A 19478-nucleotide genomic window follows, 5' to 3' on the forward strand; every position below is an offset into this window, starting at 1 on the left:
TAATAATAATAATAATAATAATAATAATAATATCTTATTTTCGGGGTATGGATTTTATTGCACAAATGCTTAGAAATCCTGCTATGGCTTATTTTATGGGTATGTCTTATTTTGGGGAAAATGGGGTAGCATATTTCCCCCCTCTACAAGTGAATGGGGTGATTTCTACATTCATCTGAATGCAGAGAAGAGTCTGACTTGCAGCAAAACCCAGTTAAAGGCAAACTACCTATAGAGTCCCCCCTTTTGGGGGGCTATTTCTAGGATCACTTTTAATCCAAACTTTAATGGTTGAAATTCATGCGGTTTCTGCAAGTCCTGCAACGAGGGCCAAGGAAATCCAATTCATGACTTTCTTACTTGCCAATGATAAAATTGCATTCTGTAATTTTAGACTCTCATCTCTTTCAGGCAGCAATTCCCCTCATCCCGCATTTGTTCAGCTCTGAGCCCACAGTTGGAATTCCATCTACAAGAATCATGACTCAGCACAGCCTGGAAGAACTAAAGCCAAGAATGCATTACAATCTATTGATAAAGTCAGTATCAAAGTCTACATCTCAATTCTGTATTCCATCTTCCCACAAATATCAAGAGTTCAAAAATAGCTTTTTACATAGTAGCTCAAAGTAAGAAATGGAAGCCAGAGAGAAGAGCAATTCAAATGAAACTGACCCACTGAGGATTTGGGGTGACTTGCTATGCATTGCATTTGGAACATTTAACACCCTGCATCTTTTGTTCCCCAACACCTATCTCTGGATTAAAAGAGAGTGTTCAACGGGGCACAATGCAAAATAGTTCCATTGCTGTAAGCCAAACTATTCAGCCTCACAAACTGAATTAGTCATGTGAGTGGACCTTGGTTTTGGCAAAAATTACCTTTGCTTCTCCCAGAAAAAGGCTGCAATTCTAAACAGTCCTGCAGGGAAACAAGTCTGACTTGATGTTTTCAAGCCAATGGGCTCTGAATTGAAAAGTTAACTGTGCTAAATAAAATGCAATTTGTGCCACAGGAGAAGTAAGATGGAAAAAGATGTTGCTCCTTCTTATCCAGTAGCCTTCCCAACATCAATCGAACCTGGTACAGGAGAGACTACAAAGCAACAAATCCATAACCACTGATGTCCCTCTTTCTCACACACATATACCCTAAAATGACTTTTAACATCCATGTCTGATAAAAAGACTGTGATCCTCAAAAGGTTGTGTAATTTGCACCTTTTAGTTGGTATAATAAAGGTATCACCACAATGTGTGTTTGGATTTTGCTATATTTAACCATCAATAAACAATGATTAAGTGCAGCCCTTCTGCAAATGAAAGTAGTTATCTCATTCAAAGAGAAAGAACACAAAGAAGTCTCCCACAAGAGGTGAGGCAAAATTTGCCCTGTTTCCCAGCAGCCTCTTGCACCAACACCCATACTGTTGAGTTTTCTAGAACAATTTTTGATTGTGTATCTGCTGGGCACTGTAGGGGGAATCAGCAATGGCCTTCTGAGTTTTAAACATGGATCTCTATTCATAGATCTCCAGACTCCATCCTATGTGCACATAGGGGGTAGCTTTTAACATGGTACATTTACATTAAAATGCATTGACACATAGGAAATTTGAAAAATACATATACATTCCTGGAGATACTGTTTGTATAGGGTTGCCATAAGTGAGGACCTCCAAACCGGGACAAATGTAGGACAAATGCAGGACAACATTTTCAAATGTAGGACACTTTTTTTAATGGAGGACACGCAAAAAATATTGAGGCTTTTAAAGAAATGTTAATATAAATGCATCTTTCTTAGGCATGATCAAAATGGAGGACATTTTGACATTATTTGTAGACAGATCACGGAAATGTACTTCCCTTTCTGGCCACCCCCCTCCCCATTCCAAACAGCACATTTGAGCATTGAACATGGCTTTATTTTAACATTGCCTCTTGCATATTTCAGAGGCTTATTCCACAACCAAACCCTTTGGTCAAGGGACTTTGGTTTTTCTTCATTTTGACTTGTTTTGTCACTAAATAAAGGAGACATGAAATGGAGTTAATAGGTACAAGTTGTTAAACAAAAAAGTCTTGTGAGACTCTGTAGGCAAGAGGTGCACCATCTTAAGAACTGCATTAAGCACACTTAGGCTGCTGCCACACTGCTTTCACTCTCATCACTCCATCCTATGGAATCCTGGGATTTGTAGTTTGTTGTGGTGCCAAGGCTGGGCTTTGAAATCTCAGGCATAAGGGAGGCAAAAGGCTTGGGCTGCATCTACACTGGAGAAATAATCTGGTTTGAGACCACCTTAACTGTCTTGGCTGAATGCTATGGAATTCTGGGAATGGCAGTTAAACCCCTGGAAAGCTCTCTGACCAAGGTGACCAATGCCCTCACCCCAAAATGTAGGGCACCCAAGCAAAAAAATGTAGGACATGGCCAAAAATAAAAGCTAAAAACACCCATGTAATTATAAAGTCTTGCTTCTTAGCCATGATCCAAATGGAGGACATTTTGAAAATTGACAGAAGAGGACATGTCCTGGAAAAGGAGGAGGATGCCTGGTCACTTTGTCTCTGGTCCAAAATACACTGCAGAAATAAAACAATGCTGGACTGAAATGCCCAGAGTTCCTCACCAAAGCTGCATCCACACTGAGGAAATAATCCAGTTCGAGAGTGACTTAACTGTCCTGGGTTAGTGCTGGGGAATGCTGGGAATTGTAGTACATTGTGGCCCCAGAGCTATCTCTGACAGGGAGCCCCATAAACCTCCAAACGTAGTTGAACTGCAGTGCCCAGAATTCCTCCCCAGGTGCATCCACACTGAGGAAATGGTCCAGTTTGAGACTGCTCAGTGCTGGGGAATCCTGGGAATTGTAGTCTATTGTGGCCTCAGAGCCATCACTGACAGAGAAGTCTCAATGTCTCCCAAACACTAGCACTGAGTTAAAGCAGTCTCAAAGTGGGTTATTATTCCTGCAGTGTGTGTGAGAGATATAAAAGTTAGGGATTGGATTCATTTGGAGGATCTGTGTGTCCAAAACACACTGCTTGGACTGCCAGGGCTCAGTGCTATGGAATCCTGGGAATTGTAGTTTATTGTGGCACCAGAGCTCTCTGACAGAGAAGGCCAAATGCCTCACTGACACCAGAATTCCAGAGCATTGAGCTTTGGCAGTTAAAGGGGTCTCAAAGTGCAGAGGGGGGGGGAGAGAAAAGCCCGGGCAGAGTGTGATGAGCTCTGAGAGGAGGAGGAGGAGGAGGGAGGGAGCCAAGGGAAGTGGCCAGGACCATCAGCCTCCTCTCTTCCACTGAAGACTGCTGGCAAGAGGCTCTGCCCCCAGGCAACGCCTCCTCTGTGGACCATTCAGCTTCCTTTTGTCAAAAGAGCTCTGGTGCCACAAGAAACTACAATTCCCAGAATCCCATAGCACTGAGCCATGGAGGTTTAAAGGGGGGGGTCAAACTATTTCTGCAGCCTTCTGCTACCCCAAAGCCCTTCCTATTTACAAGCAAGGCAAAATCTCTTCCTTCCAAGCCATTGAAAACCAACCCAAATGGAGGGCTGACTGCTTCTTTCCCATTGGTCAGCTTTGGGAGAAATTTGCATATTACAAGTAAAGGTGTTTAGGGCCTCAAAAACGATCCTGTGATAAAGAATTACAACAATACTGAGTGGTATACATTTAAAAGATGAGGCATTTAGACTCCCAGTGAAACATGAACGATTGATGGCCTTTTTTTCTTTGCTCACTGTAACCTGGAAGGTCAGGCCTTTTGCAAGACATATATACCAAGTGGGCTGGCAATAGCTCTGAGTGGCAGATGTCTTGAAGACCTGCTCTCTAGGCTAAGCCAGGCAGGGAGGCGGGGAGAGCTGCCTCCAGGGCCTTGCTGGGGGGAGGTCCCAGGGGAGGGGCTAAACTCAGGGGTGGGACCATGTGGCCCCGCCCCCAGGCGGGATATGGCAACCCTATGTTTGTACTGTTGATACAATAAAATTGGCATGGCACATTAAAATGTTAATGTTCAAAGCTAAAAGTTTAAGAGTTTTTATTTTGTTTGTTTCTTTGTTTTATAACATGTTTCAACCATAGTTTTTCTTCTGCAATTTAAAGATAACCAATAATCCAATGCTGGCAAACTCAACCATGATATTCTGGTGAATAAAACCAACCATCTTGACTGAGTCCTAAACGGAGATATATAGTATCGGTTCTTCTTAGGGTTCTTAGACATAATACTCCTCCCTCCTTTTTATCATTTATATATGGCAAATTGTATCAGCCCATATGTTCTTCAATATTGCACAATAGCTTTTTAGTAGCAAGACTATAGCCTGAAACTAAGGTCTGCTGCACAACTAAACAGGTGTCTACGAAGCAGTACAGCAACTACTATATTTTAACACATCATTGCAAACTGTTATTGTTGATATGATGATATATTGCAAAAACAACTTTTTAAGATTAAGGCTGCAGTCATCAGTCATGCGATGTAAGTCTTGCAAATAAGCTCTCAGAAGTTATTATTCCCCTTCTAAGAAATGCTACTAGCCTGCCCACATACAATATGTTACTCATCTCCAATAGAAAGAATGAGAAGCAATTGTAACTATTCAACTAACAAAGGCAATTTTCTTCACTAGAGATGACCAGAAAAACAGCTAATTACAGGACTGGGCAATAATACATATTTCTGTCATCAACTCATTCTAATAATCTATATTTTGCTTGATAAATTGAAGAATCACCAAAAAGACTTACTAAGGGCATATTATTTATTACACTAAGTAAAATCTAAAATTGAGTTTCAACATGTCTTCACAGGATGACACTGTTCTCAAAAACATTATGAACAATTAAATACACCAGCAGCTGGTCTTTATCTTTCTCAGAGAAGAGAAACATAACAGGTGTAGCATAATTAGGCTTCTGATATAAAACAAAATAAATTAATTAATTTTTATCTAAATTTTGGGGTTATTTATAGAGCTGAATATTGGTTTAGGATATACAGTACATCAGGAAAACCTGCAGTCTACTGTCCTGCTAATGTTTAAAAAGGGCAAATACTGTGTTTCATCAAGTCAGAGATGGCAAAACACAATTAGCCCAGTGATGTACAGAATATTTACAAGAGCTTCACTAGGCAAAATTTCAATCCCTGTGTCCTATGAAGGTGGTTGCCACTCTCAGCAGAAGAAAAGTGATCAATATTGAGTTGTGAGGAATGGATATTGCATCATGTCTATTTTAATCAAATTAGCAAACACAACTACAGATATGTTCATTTAATGACTGTTTTTTCTAATGCGGCACTCTGTTAACAGGTTGGAATCTCAATTTGAGGAAAGTATGTGGTTCTAGAAAGGTTTTAAGTTCCTACCTCCCTTTCCCCACCCTTGTGAGTGGAGTACCCCCCCAACAGTGTTTCTCCAATCACTGGCAATTATAACAATCGAGACAGTTAAACAGTGTACCTACTATTATGTTGACTAGTAAAATAGAAATCTGATATACCAAACTCTGTTAGGGTTACCAGATGACTATTATGATAAGGGATGTTCTCTATTTCAGAGTTGAAGTATTTCTTTTCATACAGACTGAACCAGAGGCCAAAAATTCCTGTATTTTGGACTGCATTAAGACACAAACGTGTGTTGATTAATTTATGAATGTGGACAATACGGTTAATTTTAGAGACATACATAGCTTTGTTGTTGCTATGTGCCTTCTAGTCTTTTTCTGACTTAAGGGGACCTTAAGGTGAACTTATCACTGGGTTTTTCTTGGCAAGAATTGTTCAGCCTTCCTCTGAGACTGAAAAGAAGCGACTTTCCCAGGGTCAGTCAATGGGTTTTCATGGCCAAGTGGGGATTTGAACTCTGGTCTCTCAGAGTCCTAGTTCCACACTCAAACTACTACATGCACGTTAACTGAAATCAATACTTTTATTTGGTTTTTAGCTGGAAAATACACTTGTTATTAGCTACTTTCTGATTGTCAGCCCCAACTGTCATGAATTTTGACTGTCTTATTGCTACTTTGAAAACCTGACAACACTAACATTTATATATAGTTATTCTGGAGTCCTCTTTGAAGTCAGCTATTGTTCTGCTTTTGACTTGTATGCCTCATTTGCTTGTTTTCATTCCCAGGTAACAGTAAATCATGTTCAACTTTCTGTGCCTTAGTTATATTGGAATAATCCACAAAGGAACGTGTCCCTCTACCCCTGCATTATGGAAACTTATTATGAATTATGAGGAAACCATATCCAATGAAGTGAGGATGACAGGAAAACATTTAGTGTGGAAATAAATTCAAGCATCACCTTAAATAAGTCAACTGACAACATCAACAAGAAAGAAAATGTTGCCAAAATTGCCATACCAAAGCCCTCCATGATATACAGTTGGTCCTCTGTATCTATGGATTCTTTATCCATAAATTTAACCAGCCATGGCTTGAAAGTATTTTTAAAATATAAAATTCCAAAAAGCAAACCTTGATTTTGCCATTTCATATAAAGGACACCATTTTACTATGCAATTGTATTTAGTGGACTTGTTAATGCCTAGATTTTGGTACCTGGGGGTGGTGTTGTTGTCCTGGAATCAAACCCCAGCAGTACCAAGGACCCACTGTATGATTCCCAGCCTTTCTTTAGGGAAATCAGAAGCTAAATTATAACTCTTTTTACTCTCATTAGCTATTCAAAAGAGTGTGCAAATACTGAGTCATACAAATAAATCACTGTGGGGAGCCCTGGAAATGTATAGGTGAGTGTTAAAATAGCTGCACATATGTTTATTAGAATGTAGATGGCATGATGGTGAAAATACAATAGCAGAGTAAATAACTAACAGATGACTGCTTTTTCACAACACCCCAAAACTGCTGCCTGAGGCACCTGCCTCAGTTTATCAAAAAGAAGGCCTGATCCTTATCCCCAATCTGTTGGTGAAAGCTCCTATAATCCTGTATAAATGCTGAAAAATTGAAGCACTAGATTTAAGCTGTTTTACTCAAAGGTTGGGGCCAGTATAATGCCCAGTACCACTCCTTCTCAGCAATTTGTTCTTCAGCGGCAAGTGACACAGGCCCTATCACAAAATAGGATATCTGTTACAGATCTCTTCTCCAAAGTTCTCCACAAGTTCTAGAGAAACTGAGCATTTTTTAAAAAAAATGTCAGAATGACCTATGGAGTAAACCTGAGAGAAGCCTTATCGTCACCCTGAATCCTTTGATGTGTGCAAGAGGGATTCTCCATGACACATTGCACTTCAGAAACCAATATGATATGACTGACACACACACTCCTCTAGAAACCACTAGTCATATACTGATCACTTAGAGGAGGAGGAAGGATTGGTGGTTAGCCCAAAAATAGGCCACTAAGCCAAAATAATATTTGGGGATCCTTGTTCAAACATCAGCATAACAGTATTTGCAATAGCAAAGAAGCAAGACTCATAGCCTAAGCATTGACACAGCCATTACATCCCACTCCATGAAACATGCTTACCAATTGTGAAGTGTGATGTCCAACATGGGCACTCAAGACACATGGTACTACAGTAAAAACTAAGTCACATACCGCTACCACTCAGATTAGTTTTAGCTGTATTCACATACACAAAGACAGGAAGTGCCAGTCCTTTACACTTCCTTCAATCGCACAGATTAACGTCTAAATCCAGTGTGTGATTCTAGTATACACATAAAATATGTTATTACAGAAGCAAAGCATGATATAAATATTTTATTACAGAAGCAAAGCATGATATATATGATCATCCAAGGATTCAAGGAAAGAGGTTTTTTGTACAAATATATGTATGCCAAACCCCCAGTATCAACCTCCTCCTCTTGCTTTAGTGTAGCATTCAGTTATATCTCTTTTCACTCACCCTTTAGTTGCAGAATTGAGACAGGTTCCATCTGTCACAAGCCAGGCCTTTATGTACACACACAGGGTTTCTGGTCCCATATATATGACCATATACAATTTACATGATAACTAATAAGATCCAAATGTATTTTTCCTGTTGTTATGAGAGCTCTTCCAGGTCAGTAAATGTAAGCAGTGACAACATTAAACCTACAAACTCCAATGATATGTAATCGACAACGCAACTGATTAGTGACATGGTGGTCCACATAGTAAGCTGCATTGTTGTTGATGTTGTTGTATGCCTTCCAGTTGTTTCTGACTTATGGTGACTCTAAGGCGAACCTATCATAGGATTTTCTTACAGATGTTGCAATCCTTACTTGAGAGATGTAACTTCTGAATTGACCCACATACAGTAGTTAATTGAAAATATGCATTCAACTATAACTAACTGGAGTTACATAGTACTACAGGTATATCTCAGTTAATGATCTGCTCCTGGGCTTTACTTCAACAGACACTTTCATACCAAAAGTAGAAATAACATTGAAAGAACCAAGATAGCTTCCTACACCACAAAACATAAGAGCAGTTCAACATATTGCAGCAAAATTTTCATTCAAAAATAACACTATGCCCATGTGAAATGAAACAACCAGGTCAGGTAGGCCTTGCATAAGTAAACAAAAACATCCTGAATTTTCTAGAGACCACATGAAAGTTTCTCCCCAAATGCATACTGGGATAATTTTTTTTCTTTCAACAGCCTTCATTTTTTTTTCCTTTTTTTTTTTTTTTTTTTTTACAATTTCCATTTTGGAGGCAAAACTTACAGATCTATGCTTTTTCAACATGCCAGGTTAGCTGGTGACGTTGGTTAATCTGCTTTCCCCTTTTCTTTTTGTTGTGCTTTTCACACATGCTCAGTAAGTGACTCTGGAAGCAGCTGTTTATTTTGCCAATTGTACGTAAGCCCACAAAATTACACTAAGATCACTTGGAGTGGAATCCCACTCCTTCCCAGGTCAAGCTTTTTTGCACTGTTTCCTGCAGACATGCTGCTGCAACCTTGAAAGTCTTGTCTTTCTCCAGCCCTCCTTCACCATGCTTCCAATGCCAATGCTGCAAAAAGCATTCCAGCTAGGCAGAAATCAAGCAAAGTGGGACTGGCCTGCTGTAAAAACACTTTGTAGAAAGGAGCCTCCTTTGTCAGAGGCTTTGTTAACTGAGGTATGTCTGTATTTCCTGTTTAGTAACAAAACTGGTACCATAATCTTCCCCAAGCTATTACACCAAGGTACTACTTCTTATGTACACCTTTCTAATTGGACTAATTCATACAATAGCCACGCACAGGTCAAACATGAGGTGTGGCAGGTCTGCATTTTTCAAAAGTTGTTTAGCAAGTAGCCTAATGCACTATAAATATAGGCACAGACTAAACATTAAATTGATACTCAAATTGAACAAAGTCTGTAAGGTGTATTTGTTTGAGCACTGGACTATGATTCTTTAAAACAGGGTTCAAATCTTTGCTTAGCCATAGAAACCCAATGGGTGACCTTGGGTGAGTCACACTCTCTCAGCTTCAGATGAAAGCAAAGACAAACCCATTTGAATCTTGCCAAGAAAATCCCATGATACTTTGCCTTGGAGTTGTCACAAATCTGAAACAACTTGAAGCCAAAAAACCAACAAAACATTAAATTGTTATTCACTCAAAATTATCACCTGACGGAGGTAGCATTTGAAAGTGCCTCAAAATGCAATATCTTAAACACAAAACAAAAAACACCTTCTCATATTATTTAATTGCTTCCAACATTCTAAACAAGATTATGTTCTTAACGAATGACCCAACTGAGTATGTCCCATTCATTTAGCAAGAGAGTCTGTGAACCTGCTTTTTGGTACTGGGTAGGACGATAGTGAACTGGGGGTGGTTCTGCTGTCATGGTCAGATCACTGCCTAGTAAAGTTTGGATGAAATGGGAGGTGCAGGGCAGCAAATAAGGATGTTCACTGTGTTCTTTGGATCTTTGAAATTTTCCTGCATCTTTAGGACACAGGTGTATATTTTCCCAAGTCCTTTAATCATTGGAAGTAAGTCATGTAGGAACAGGTGGGAAAACTTTCTGAGTGGAAAGTCCCAGGATCTGGAACTACCCAACTACCAGCAGCACCAAAGGAAGGCTCAGGTTGTTTCCAGTGGCAGGTAGAGATGTTTTAACTCAGAGACACATCTGATATTTAAGCTGGAGGATTTCTAGAGAAGTTCTAACTGTCTGGATGGCAATTGTTGTTGTTGTTGTTGTTATTAGTGATATTTGTCCAGTCTGCTTTCCTGTTTTAATTGTATTTCTGTTTATATTTTAATTATGGTCCTTGTTATCCTCCCCAAGTCAGCAGGCAGCTGGGATACAAAATTAGTGCCATAAGTGAATAATAGATGGAAGGGGAGTGGGGGGTTTTTTCCGAACTAAAAAAAAAAAAAATCACACACACACACACTCAGAAGTAGTGCCATCAAACTTCTAAAGGCGTTTAGGAGCCCATCAAACTTCTAATGCCAACATATTATGTGTTGTGTGCCTTCAAGTCATTTCATCCTAAAGTGAACCTATCAGAGGGTTTTCTTGGCAAGTTTCTTCAGAGGGGTTTGCCATTGCCATCCTCTGATCTGAGAGACTGTGACTTGCCCAAGGTCACCCAGTGGATTTCCGTGCCTGAGCAGGGATTTGAACCCTCCTCTCCAGAGTCATAGTCCAAAGCTCAAACCACTGCATTCATTTTTAAAGTCAAAGTTAGATGAAAAAATGTAACCAACCCCCCTTGAGTCATAAACTACTGTTATAGCTACATGTGTGTTCACATTCTCTCCCTCTCTTTCTCTCTCTCTCTCTCTCACACACACACACACACACATGCGCGCGCGGGGGGGCACTATCGTATTGGATCCAAATTTAGGTGTGCACAACAGGATTGGTAGAAAAGGATCTTGCCATCCCTACCTCTACTGCAGCCTTCCAAAATTCTGTACACAGAATCAGGGGATCCTGTTGATTGTATCATGGGAAACTAAGGAGAAAGGATGAATCCCTGAAAACTAGACAGAGTGGAGTGGAGCTCCGTTCCACGTGATATATGTAACTCCACCCTTTCTACCAAAACACAGCCTAATCTGATCTCCTGATCTTGATCCAATTCTGAAGGGGCTGCCATGGGAACGAGGGGGTGGCAAAGTGTTTCCACAAGCCCTTTTGCATGCACCTAAATATGGATCAAACACATTGTGTTAAATATTTGTATAATTGCCTCTGAGCCACAAGAGTGTTCTATGCCTCTATATTTATGGCATACTTCCATGGCTTAGGAGTCAGTGGAAATACAGTACTTACTTCCCCATTGTTCTACAAAAATCAGTACAGTTACATTGAACTCATGCTTTCAGTATTTATGCTGCACGAGACCACATTCACTTTTATTAGTGAGAATAGCTTGACAGCCAAAATAGGTTACAGTCCATTTTAGCCTGCCTTAAAAACAAACAAGGCTTTGTATTTGCAGTTTGCTTTTTATCTTTCAATAAGGTCATGTCAGATGTCCCTGAGAAAATTCTGAACTAACTTATACCATCCAGTATCCAGGGATCCAAGCCTATGACATTTTAATTAGCTCGGTGCACAGAGCTGAGGCTGCTCAGAAATGTAATCAATATTAAATTAAAACTATAAATTGTCAGAATTTTTTTCAATTATGCTTAGCAAACTAATTAATGTGAGCACTTTGCTATATGGCCTAGATCCTGTTGCTGCTAAGATCAATGAACATTTTGCCTGTAAGTTCAAACTAGCCTTGCATATTTCTACATCTTGTCTTCTTAACTGATTCTCTGAAGTCCGTTTGATAAACTTGCCTGAACACTGAATGTAACAGCAGTAAGGCTGGTTTTGTCTTTACAGATATGGTTCCAACAGCCATTTTACAAATGACACCACATTCAGTATGAAAAGCAATAGTCATCCCAGCTGTAAACCTTCTTAGCATTCTTATGTCACATTTAGAATCATACAGTTGAATGGGATCCCAAAGGCCATCTAACCTGACTCCTTGACAGTACAGGAACTCACAACTAAAGAATCCACAACAGGTGGCTATCTAATCTTTGTTCAAAATCCTCTGAGATTTTTCCAAAGTAGTCTATTCCCTCTAAAGCAGTCTATTTCACTATCAAATAGTACTTATTATCATGACGTTCATCCAAATTTTTAGTCAACAAGTCTGTTCCTATAATTTGAATACACTGGTTCATGCCTTCTGAAGAAAGAGAAAACCAGCTTGCTCCATCTTCCACATGATAATCCTACATGGATACTACATATCATAATACAAAAATAAACAGATGTGTTTTATGACATGATGGACGTTTTAAAACAGCTGATCTTTTGGGGGTGGGGGTGGGGGGAGAAATATTCTCCTGAATCAAAGCAATGTACCAAATCATGGTTCCTCCTGTACACAGCACAGGATAACAGAAATCCTTCATTTGCACTTAAATTAAATGTCTACTGGTGTCTCTTACTGAAAACATGTGAACTGGTTACAAATAGAAACCTTGTGGTGTCCCTCAAATTTCCAAGGGTAGTCTTCCATCATATACAGTAATCTAAATTTTCTGTACCCACAAGAAGTAAAGACATGTAAGAGGAAAATAAATTTCTATATAATATTCTAAATGCCTTAGGGGTTGGACAGACAGGCGACTAAACGCCGCCCCTTTTAGCCCCAGATCGTTGATTGGGCAACCAAACTCCATGGCAACAATCTGCTCCCTCTTGGGAGCAAAAAGAAGCAGCTAGAAGTAGCTTCCGGGAAGGGGCGCCCCTTCCGGCCAGCGCCCTTTGGTCACTGTGCTATCTGTGCATCATAATGGTGTGTCCTGTGTGGACAGGTGTGCACTAAAATGGCACACATGTGGCAGAACTAGGGCTTTGAGCATGTAAATGCTAATCCCTAGTTCAGCCGGTCTGTACTGCCCCATAGATACCTGAATGAATGGATGGATTCACTCATGATCATAGGTCAGGGGTTGCAGCTGATTGGAACTAGAGCTCCTTCCTTTTTTTATTTTCAGGCAAGAAGAACAGCAGGTATCAATTCAGGAAATGCAAAATGAATGAATGTATTGTTAGACATGATACATATATACGGTAAGGCAGTGATGGACACACTTCAGACTTCTGAAGTTTGCTTTATTTTTTCCCCCTAGGACCCCAAAATCTGACAACAATCTGGGCATTGTTGTTGTTGTGTGCCTTCAAGTCATTTCTGACTTATGGTGATCCTAAGGCCATCTTGTGGGTTATGGGCCTGAGTGTGTAACTCACCCAAGATCACCCAGTGCGTTTCCAAGCCTGGACTATGAGTCTGGAGACCAAACCCTGATCGTCAGACTTGTAGTTCAGCACTCAAACCACTTCACCACAATAGTTCTCAACAACAGGACACAGCTGGGGGGAGAACACTTTGAATTTTTTTAAAAAAGCAGCCAATTGTGCTGTTGCAAAAAGGAGTTGCATGCCACTGGCTGTAGGTAGTTCTTAATTTTTTGTTTTCAGGAGAGTTAAAAGTGGTTTGGTAGAGGAATCAGTACTTGTGTGGTGTATACATTCATCTATTTTGTCCACCTAGCATCTCTGGTCAAACAGGATTTGCTGGCCTTTGAAGCCCTGCAGAGTCCGTAAATGAAGATGTCAGCAGTGTGCGCTTAATTAGCAGCAATACACTTTCATACTCTTCAAAACAAGACTGACCATCTCCACCATAAATGGTCATTTTTCTTTCCTCTGGCAGATCATTCTAATCCTCTTAAAAACAGAAAGGCAGGAACTGAGAATAGAGAATACGTCACAATGTAGGTTTTAATAAATTAAAGTTTATTTGTATGTTATGATTTTATCCAGCCCTTCCTCCAGGAAGCTCAAAATAGCTTAGAAGGTTCGCATCACAAATAACCCTTTGGTTTGGAAAGGGATCTTGTAGCACCTTTGAGACTAACCGCATGCATATGAGGAAGTAGACCAAGTCTACAGAAGCATATGCTACATATTTTGCTCAGGTGCTAAAAGATTCCTTTGCATACCGATATTCCAGACCAACACAGCTATGTCTCTGAAATCGACCCTTTGAGGGCATGGCATGAAGGGCAAAATGAATTGTAACTTGGACCATAATTTTCCTGTTCCTACTTATTACATTGTTATCCTACCCTGTCTCCAACAAGCTTGAAGGAACCTACATGGTTCTCTCTTTGCCCATGTGACCTCCCAATAAGTGAATGAAGAAGGGTTGCCAGAGAAGGTGGCAAACTCAAGATCATCTGGTGATTTTTGTCGCTGTGTGCAGGTTTTAACCTGTTGGGCCTTTTCTTACCACTGAACAACACTGTTCTTTCCACAGTGTCAAGGATGTGAAACTTTTAAAGATCTGGGGATCAGTTTTCTCCCTCAAACCTTCAGAGGCCACACAGACAGCCCAAAGGGAGGGGGAGGAGAAGTCTCTAGAAGTTCATTTGCAGTTTTGAAAAATGGACAAATTTTACTATTAAAGAGCGCATGGAAGCCCTGCAACCTATTTATAAGGTGGACCACTTCTCCTGAAAGATTCCAGGTAAAACAATGTACTCTGTTTTTGCTAGGAAAAAAATGGTGTTCTGGCAGGTTGGTTCCATGTAAACAGCTTTGTGGGCAGCATGCTGCCCTGAAATGACACTTTGCCAACTCCTGCTCTATGTGGGTTGCTCCTTTCTCGGAACTAATGGGGGGCAAATCTGCTTAGATAAGCCAGTATGAAGTTGGGGGGGGGAATGCAGTAATATTGGTAAGCATCCCCCCCACTCCCATCTGTCTCCCTGAAAGCAGCTTTTTTAAAGTAATGTCAGAACTCCAATATATGTATACATTTGCACATGATGCAATCAGTCCCCAAGCACCAAATTAGATAGCACAAGTGTTTCAATGTTCCATGGGGTTTAGCCCTGTTTAAATATTTGAAGAGATGTTATATTGAGGAAGGAGCAAGCTTGTTTTCTGCTGCTCCAGAGAACAGGACCCAATGGAGCAATGGATGCAAGCTACAGGAAAAGAGATTCCACCTCAACATTAGGAGGAACCTCCTGACAGAGAGGGCTGTTCGACAGTGGAACACAATCCTTCAGAGGGTAGTGGAGTCTCCTTCCTTGGAAGTCTTTAAGCAGAGGCTGGATGGCCATCTGTCGGGGATGCTTTGATTGAGAGTTCCTGTATGGCAGAAAGGGGTTGGACTGGATGGCCCTTGGGGTTCCAACTCTATGATTCTATGTTTCTACTCTCAAGTAAATATGTAAACCCACAGAGTTCATAGTCATCTGCTTTCAAAGACGTTGGTGAAAGATCAGAATTCTACTCACTACCATTTGTGGTAAACAGCTACCTAGATGCAGCATGTGCAACATACGATGAATGGCTCATATTTGTGCCAGCAGCATACAGAAAGAAACACTTTTTAAAATGTTCCAATGTTCCATTCATAGTGTTCCATTCATGTGCTAAAATGTCACCAGCAACAAAAGACAGCATGCAAGCACCAATGGGAGTTCATCTTTATAGATGTACGTCCCACGTTCAATTTCTCGTAAAAAGTTATTTAAGCGATTGTAAGAAAAGATGTACTTTTTTCCTGACAGAAACCAGGACATGGAATTTAACAAGAACAGCTCCCTGGCTCTCATTGTGAGCAACAGCCACTGCTTTCTCTAACAATTAAATATTTAACTTCCAGAGACTTTTCTTTTTAAATACTACAGTTACAACACTCCAGATTTTTCACATGAACTGAGATAACATTATTTAAAGTCACAAATAATGAGAGAAAAACATTAAAAGCAAAGAGTCCTGTCAGACAAAAGACAGCCTCAAGGACATTGAGAAACTGGAGCCATGTGTCCAAAGGAGGGCGACTAAAAAATGGTGAAGGGTTTGGAAACCATGCCCTCTGAGGAATGACTTAGGGAGCTGGGGATGTTTAGCCTGGAGAAGAGAAGGTTAAGAGGTGATATGATAGCCCTCTTTAAATATTTGAAGGGCTGTCATACTGAGATGGGAACAAGCTTGTTTTCTGCTGCTCCAGAGACTACAACCCAGAGCAAGGGATGCAAGCTCCAGGAAATGAGATTCCACCTCAACATGAGGAGGAACTTGCTGAGAGAGAGGGCTGTCTGACAGCGGAACACACTCCCTTGGAGTGATGTGGACTCTCCTTTCCTGGAGGTCTTTAAACAGAGGCTGGATGGCCATCTGTCAGTAGGGATGCTTTGACTGAGAGTTCCTGCATGGCAGAATAGGATTGGACTGGATGGCCTTTGGGGTCTCTTCCAACTCATTCTATGATTCTAGGTACAGCTACAAATTAAACTAAAGGTTCTTAGTAGTTCATTATCTGCTTATTCCACAGTTTCATCCGAACCAGATCTTGGCTCCCAGAAAACTTGAGGACAGCTAAGCAAAACACACACATCTACATCACCATCTGAACAGTCAACCCACTGACACACTCCTTCTTCTCCTCCTCCTCCCCTCATGGCTGGCACAAGCCAGAAGCTTTCTGGTTTATTAACAAGCGTGGTGGGGAGAAAGCTCTGGTCATGCTCAGCTCAGAGCACATCTGCCTGGCTTAGGCAGAGGCAGGTGCCGGGGTCAGATAGCCAAGCCTTGCATCCTGGATCACAGCCTCTAAACTCTGGCCATTCTCCACCCCATTGCCAGCGCCTCAGTTTGATCCAGGGGAATGAATGCGCAAGGCAAAATGTGGTCAACCCCATGTTTTTCTTTCTTGGGATTCATTTCCTGGCAAGTTAAAAAAGAGCAGAGGGCTTCAGTGTGAACTCTTTTAAAGGATGCTCTCTTTGAGCATGTCCTCATGAGATGCGAAGCAAATGGGAGATGTGGAGGAGCACCATGGGAAAAGCCACGGGTCCCTGGAAAAGACAGGTGCCTCACCTTCCTGCACAGAGGGCATCCTTGGCAAAACAGGCTGGCAGTGCCACCTTCGGAGTTGATGCCGGGGATCTTGAGAGTCCTCACAGATGCAACCCACTTGTACATTAAGGCGCATCACTGCCCACAGATGCAACACACTCTGAGGCCAAATGCACCTGGCACACTAGCAGCCCTGCAAGGAAGTCCCTTTTGGAGCCTCTCAGCTGAACCTGGGATCTTATTCTAAAAGAGAATTTGGCGCATGGGAGAAAAGGGAATAAAGTGCACAGGGAAAGCAAGCCCCCCTTTTCCCGCCTGGAGCAGGGATTGGGGAGGAAGAAACCGCTTGCAACTCTTTGTCGGGCTCTTGGCTGTGGAATTCTGGGAGTTGGGAGTTTGTTGTGGAGTCCAGAGCAATCCAACTGCCAGACCTCCACAGCCAAGGGCCCGAGAAAGGGCTGCTGCCGCCGCCGCCGCCGCCTCCGGAGCCCGACCCACCTTCCATCCGGCGGAGCTGTTGCTGTCGCCCTTGTCCTTGAAGTAGGGGACGGAGCGGACCATCCACTCGTAGATCTGGGCCAGGGTCAGCCGCTTCTCTGGGGCGCTCTCGATGGCGCGGGTGATCAGGTCGGCGTAGGACAGGTTCCCCCAGGCGTTGCGGCGGGAGGAGCACTTCCTGGGCGCCGAGGAGGAGGAGGAGGAGGGAGGCCCCGCGGAGGGGGCCGGGGAAGGCTGCGAGGGCGGCGGCGGCGGGGGGCCACTGCCCGGGGAGACCCCCAGGCCAGAGAAGGGCGCCAGCAGGAGGCGGCCGGGCTCCTCGGGGGCCGCAGGGAGCTCTTTGGAGGAGCTTCCTCGCTGCTGCTGCTGCTGGCCGACCTCCTCCTCCTCCTCCTCGTCCTCCTCCTCCTCTTCGGCGTTGTCGTGGTCCTCCTCCTCGGGGATGATGGAGCCTGCGGTGGCCGAAGCAGCATCCCCCGCCGAGGAAGGCTTGGCAGGGCTGCCCTGGAGCTCGGGCCTCTGCAGGGGCCAAGTGCAGGAGCGAGGCCGGCTCTGGGGCTCGAACTCGGGGTCCAGGTCCAGCTCCAGGGGCGAGGAGGGCGGCGAGGCCATCTTGGGCTCCTCTTCTTCTTCGCCCTCACTCTTGGCCGCCGGCCATCCAAGGTCCGGCTCCGCTGGCCTCCTTGGCCCCGAAGCCCCCCAGGAGGCTGGGCTCTCGAGGTTTAGATCCAGCGGGAGAGGGGCCGACAGAAGCGCCCCCTTCGTTGCCTTTCTGAGGAAAGGCAGGGGAAGAAGGAGCCCTCTTCTCGCTCGCTCTCCCTCGCGGAGCTCTTCCTCCTCCTCCTCGCCGCCGCCGCCGGGCCTCGGCTGATCTTCCCCTCCGCCCCGGAGAGAGAGACCCCCGGATAAAAAGAAATGAGAGGAGGAGGAGCGGGAAGGAGGGAGAAGAGAGAGAGAGAGAGGGAGGGGGAAAAAGAAAGAGAAAGAGGGGGAAAGAAAGAGAGAGAAAGGGGGGAAAGCCGCGCGCCTCCGGTTTGGGGTCCGAGGCCCCGTCCTCTTCTTCTCCTCCTCCTCCTCCTCCTTCTCCTCGAGGCAGCCCCCAAAGAGTCCGGTTCAAAGGCACCCGAGATCCATTCGGGGCCAAAAAGGACAACCCAAACAAAGGAAGGGGGAAAAGACTAGGAAGGAAAGCCAAAGGCAACAAAAGGCAACTCAGTTGCCGCCTTCGGCCTGTTTTGTTGTTGCCGCCGCTGCCGCTTTGGCCGCCTCCGGACCCTTCAGTTCTCCGGGGAGAGGAGGAGGGCGGGCAGCCAGGGCCCCGGCCTCTGCCCCAACAGGTCGCTCCCCGCCGAGAGGAGGAGGAGGAAGAGGAGGAGAAGCAGCGGCCGCCCCGAAGCCTGGCTCTCCGCCGCCGCCGCCGCCGGGGCAGGCGCCGCTCCCAGCATCCGCGCAGCCCCCCGCCGCCGCCGTCACCGGCTGGGCGCTGGGGCTCCGGCTGCTGCCATCTTGACAGCCCTTGCCTCTCTCTCTCTCTCTCTCCTCTCTGCTCCTCCGCCTCGTCCTCCCCTTTTCCCTCTCTTTCCCTTCTTCCCTTTCCAGTCAAGTCATTAGAGAGAGAGAGAGAGAAGAGGGAGCCAGGAAGAAGGTCAAGCAATGGAGAGGGCTGGGAAAGGAACCAGCAGCCCCGCGAGGAGGAAGGGCCTGGAGGAAGAAGAAGGAGCAGGAGGGGAAACTGGGGCAATGAAATGAAAGGCGGAGAAGCGAAGAGGAGCCCCTCGGAGCCCCGGGTGTCGCGTGGCTGCTCTGCCCGAAGCCTGGGAGCCCCAAGGCAGGGCTCAGGAGGAGGAGGCGGAGGAGGAGGCCGGGTCTGGGCGGAGTGGGGAGCCTGGTCCCTGCTGGCCCCGGGGCCTCCCCAACCGAGGGGCTGGCGGGGGTCTGGGCTGCTCTCCTCCCGGCCAAGCCTTGGCCTTCCCCGGCTCCTTCCACATTCCTTCTGCCAGCCTCCCGGAGCAGCCAGCCCAAGTTATAGCCCCCGCGCAGCCGCCTCAACCTAACCCTTCAGCA

The 19478-nt window shown here is 43.9% G+C and overlaps 1 protein-coding gene across 1 annotated transcript in view; it reads right to left on the reverse strand.

Annotated features, from left to right (window-relative positions):
- The window catches only part of FOXO3 (forkhead box O3), a 130834-nt gene extending 112808 nt beyond the window's left edge, over positions 1 to 18026 (reverse strand). The window contains exon 1 of the mRNA XM_042445828.1: positions 17415 to 18026. Within this exon, the coding sequence (XP_042301762.1) occupies positions 17415 to 18026 (612 nt within the window). The remainder of the gene's footprint in view (positions 1 to 17414) is intronic.
- Between the last annotated feature and the right edge of the window lie 1452 nt (positions 18027 to 19478).

This window comes from Sceloporus undulatus, chromosome 1 (genome assembly GCF_019175285.1).
Source record: "Sceloporus undulatus isolate JIND9_A2432 ecotype Alabama chromosome 1, SceUnd_v1.1, whole genome shotgun sequence".
NCBI lineage: Eukaryota > Metazoa > Chordata > Lepidosauria > Squamata > Phrynosomatidae > Sceloporus > Sceloporus undulatus.